The sequence below is a fragment of the Nicrophorus vespilloides genome, unplaced genomic scaffold (assembly GCF_001412225.1).
Source record: "Nicrophorus vespilloides isolate i.1.1-1 unplaced genomic scaffold, Nicve_v1.0, whole genome shotgun sequence".
Lineage (NCBI taxonomy): Eukaryota > Metazoa > Arthropoda > Insecta > Coleoptera > Silphidae > Nicrophorus > Nicrophorus vespilloides.
In genome coordinates, this window is record NW_017098990.1 from 16511 (window position 1) to 18323 (window position 1813).

The following is a 1813-nucleotide window of genomic DNA, read 5'->3' on the forward strand; positions in this document are numbered from 1 at the left end:
AATTATTTTGAATGTCTTCATTTGTATTTTCACATTTTTCATCGATTTTGATTGAAGTATCTTCAGTTTCTATTAATATAGTTGTTGATTTAATACTTTCCTCCTGATTTTCCAAATCCATTTCTTTATCTTTCTCAGATATTACAATTGTGGATTCTGTTGGAATTATCAAATTCTCTAATTGTAATTCATTAGGACACGCTACTTCTGAATTTATCATTTCACATTCTTCTTGATTTTTAAGTACAGTCCACTCCGATCCTCCACCCAATTTTCCCGGTGCAACTCCACCAATCGTAGTTTCTATTAATTTCGGCTTTACTTCTTCAATATTCTCTGCCGTTTTATACGATTTACCAAACGAAGACATCTGATCATACTTAATTTCTCTAACTTTACGCGCTTCTTCATTTGCAATCTCTTCGACGGTAGCATCCACAATCACTTCCTCTATCAATTTTCTGGGAGCATTGCTTGAAGACCTCGGAGAAAAATCGAAGATATTTTCGCGATAATTGGAGTAGTCCTCAGTGGTCTGCCTATCATTCATAAAGTTGTCCTCATCATCACTACTCTCTGAATCCGAAACAGATTCAGCGGATGAACTTGACCTATCTTCGTTTCTATTATTTGCAATGGGTTCAAGCAATTGTTGTTGTTGCTCATCTTCTATTCCTTCATAATAAATACCACGAACTCTGCCACCTTCTATAGACACAGCATCTGCTTCACTTTCAGAATCTTGAACTCTGACACCTTCTACAGATACAGCATCTGCTTCACTTTCAGAATCTTGAACTCTGACACCTTCCATGGACACATTCTCTGCTTCACTTTCAGAATCATGAACAGAAGTTCCAAATCCAGAATCCGGTTGCTGTTGAGCACGTCGACGATCCCTCATCTCGATCAAGGCTAAAATATCCTCACATTAAGACCAATTAATATTTCAAATATTTCACATTTATATAAACCGTTAACACTATTCATTATACGTTGCCGTTCCCGGTCAATCCATCTTTTCCTTTCGGCGCATTCTTCGGCTGATCCTCCACGTTCCCTAAAACAATGAAAAATGATTAAATTCCTAATTTTTTCAATATTACACCAATATTATACCAAGCTTCAGCGCAAGCCCGATCTCTTGGAAAAACAGGCCTATCATCCAAATAATGCAAATTTTTCTAAACAAAAAAGAGTAACTTTAAACAATTTACAATTTATAACAAGTTATATTACTCACGCATGCTAAAATCATGGTTTTTCTATATGAAGGTATTTTCCTTATGACCGGATTTCCCATTAGATTCAACACGCGCAAATTCTTCATTTCACCACAAACTGTCACAATAAGCGGATCGTCGATATGATTATTTGCCAAATCCAAAACCGAAAGTTCGTCCAAATTTGCCAACTCCTCGAATTCATCCAATGTTTCCACATAATTATTAGACAAATTCAAAGTATGCAATACTTTGTTATCGCCTTAAAGATCAAACAAATATATAAAACACATGTATCATAAAAAACACAAGATTTCCAAATGTAAATTATCAAATATCGCATAATATAACAACTGTGTCTACATGCAATACTTGCCAAATACATAACTGACATAATAAATCAATGAATTGTGATTTTTTTAACGTTTTCTCAAATTTAAACACTAATTACAGCCAAACCGATGAAACCACAACAATATATGAGTGCTCGTTACATTCCCCAAACATTCAACTTTCATATGCATCTTTTTAAACACTTTAAACACTAATTACAGCCAAACCTAAGAAACCACAATAATATATGAATACTC

At 34.4% G+C, this 1813-nt stretch overlaps 1 protein-coding gene across 1 annotated transcript in view; it reads right to left on the bottom strand.

Moving 5' to 3' along the window:
• Positions 1 to 1485, bottom strand: part of LOC108563788 (dynein assembly factor 1, axonemal homolog) — a gene marked incomplete at its 5' end in the record, with an annotated part of 3054 nt that extends 1569 nt beyond the window's left edge. The window contains 4 exons of the mRNA XM_017922570.1: positions 34 to 915; positions 975 to 1060; positions 1120 to 1184; positions 1244 to 1485. Of these exons, the coding sequence (XP_017778059.1) occupies positions 34 to 915; positions 975 to 1060; positions 1120 to 1184; positions 1244 to 1485 (1275 nt within the window). The remainder of the gene's footprint in view (positions 1 to 33; positions 916 to 974; positions 1061 to 1119; positions 1185 to 1243) is intronic.
• Positions 1486 to 1813: the final 328 nt, after the last annotated feature.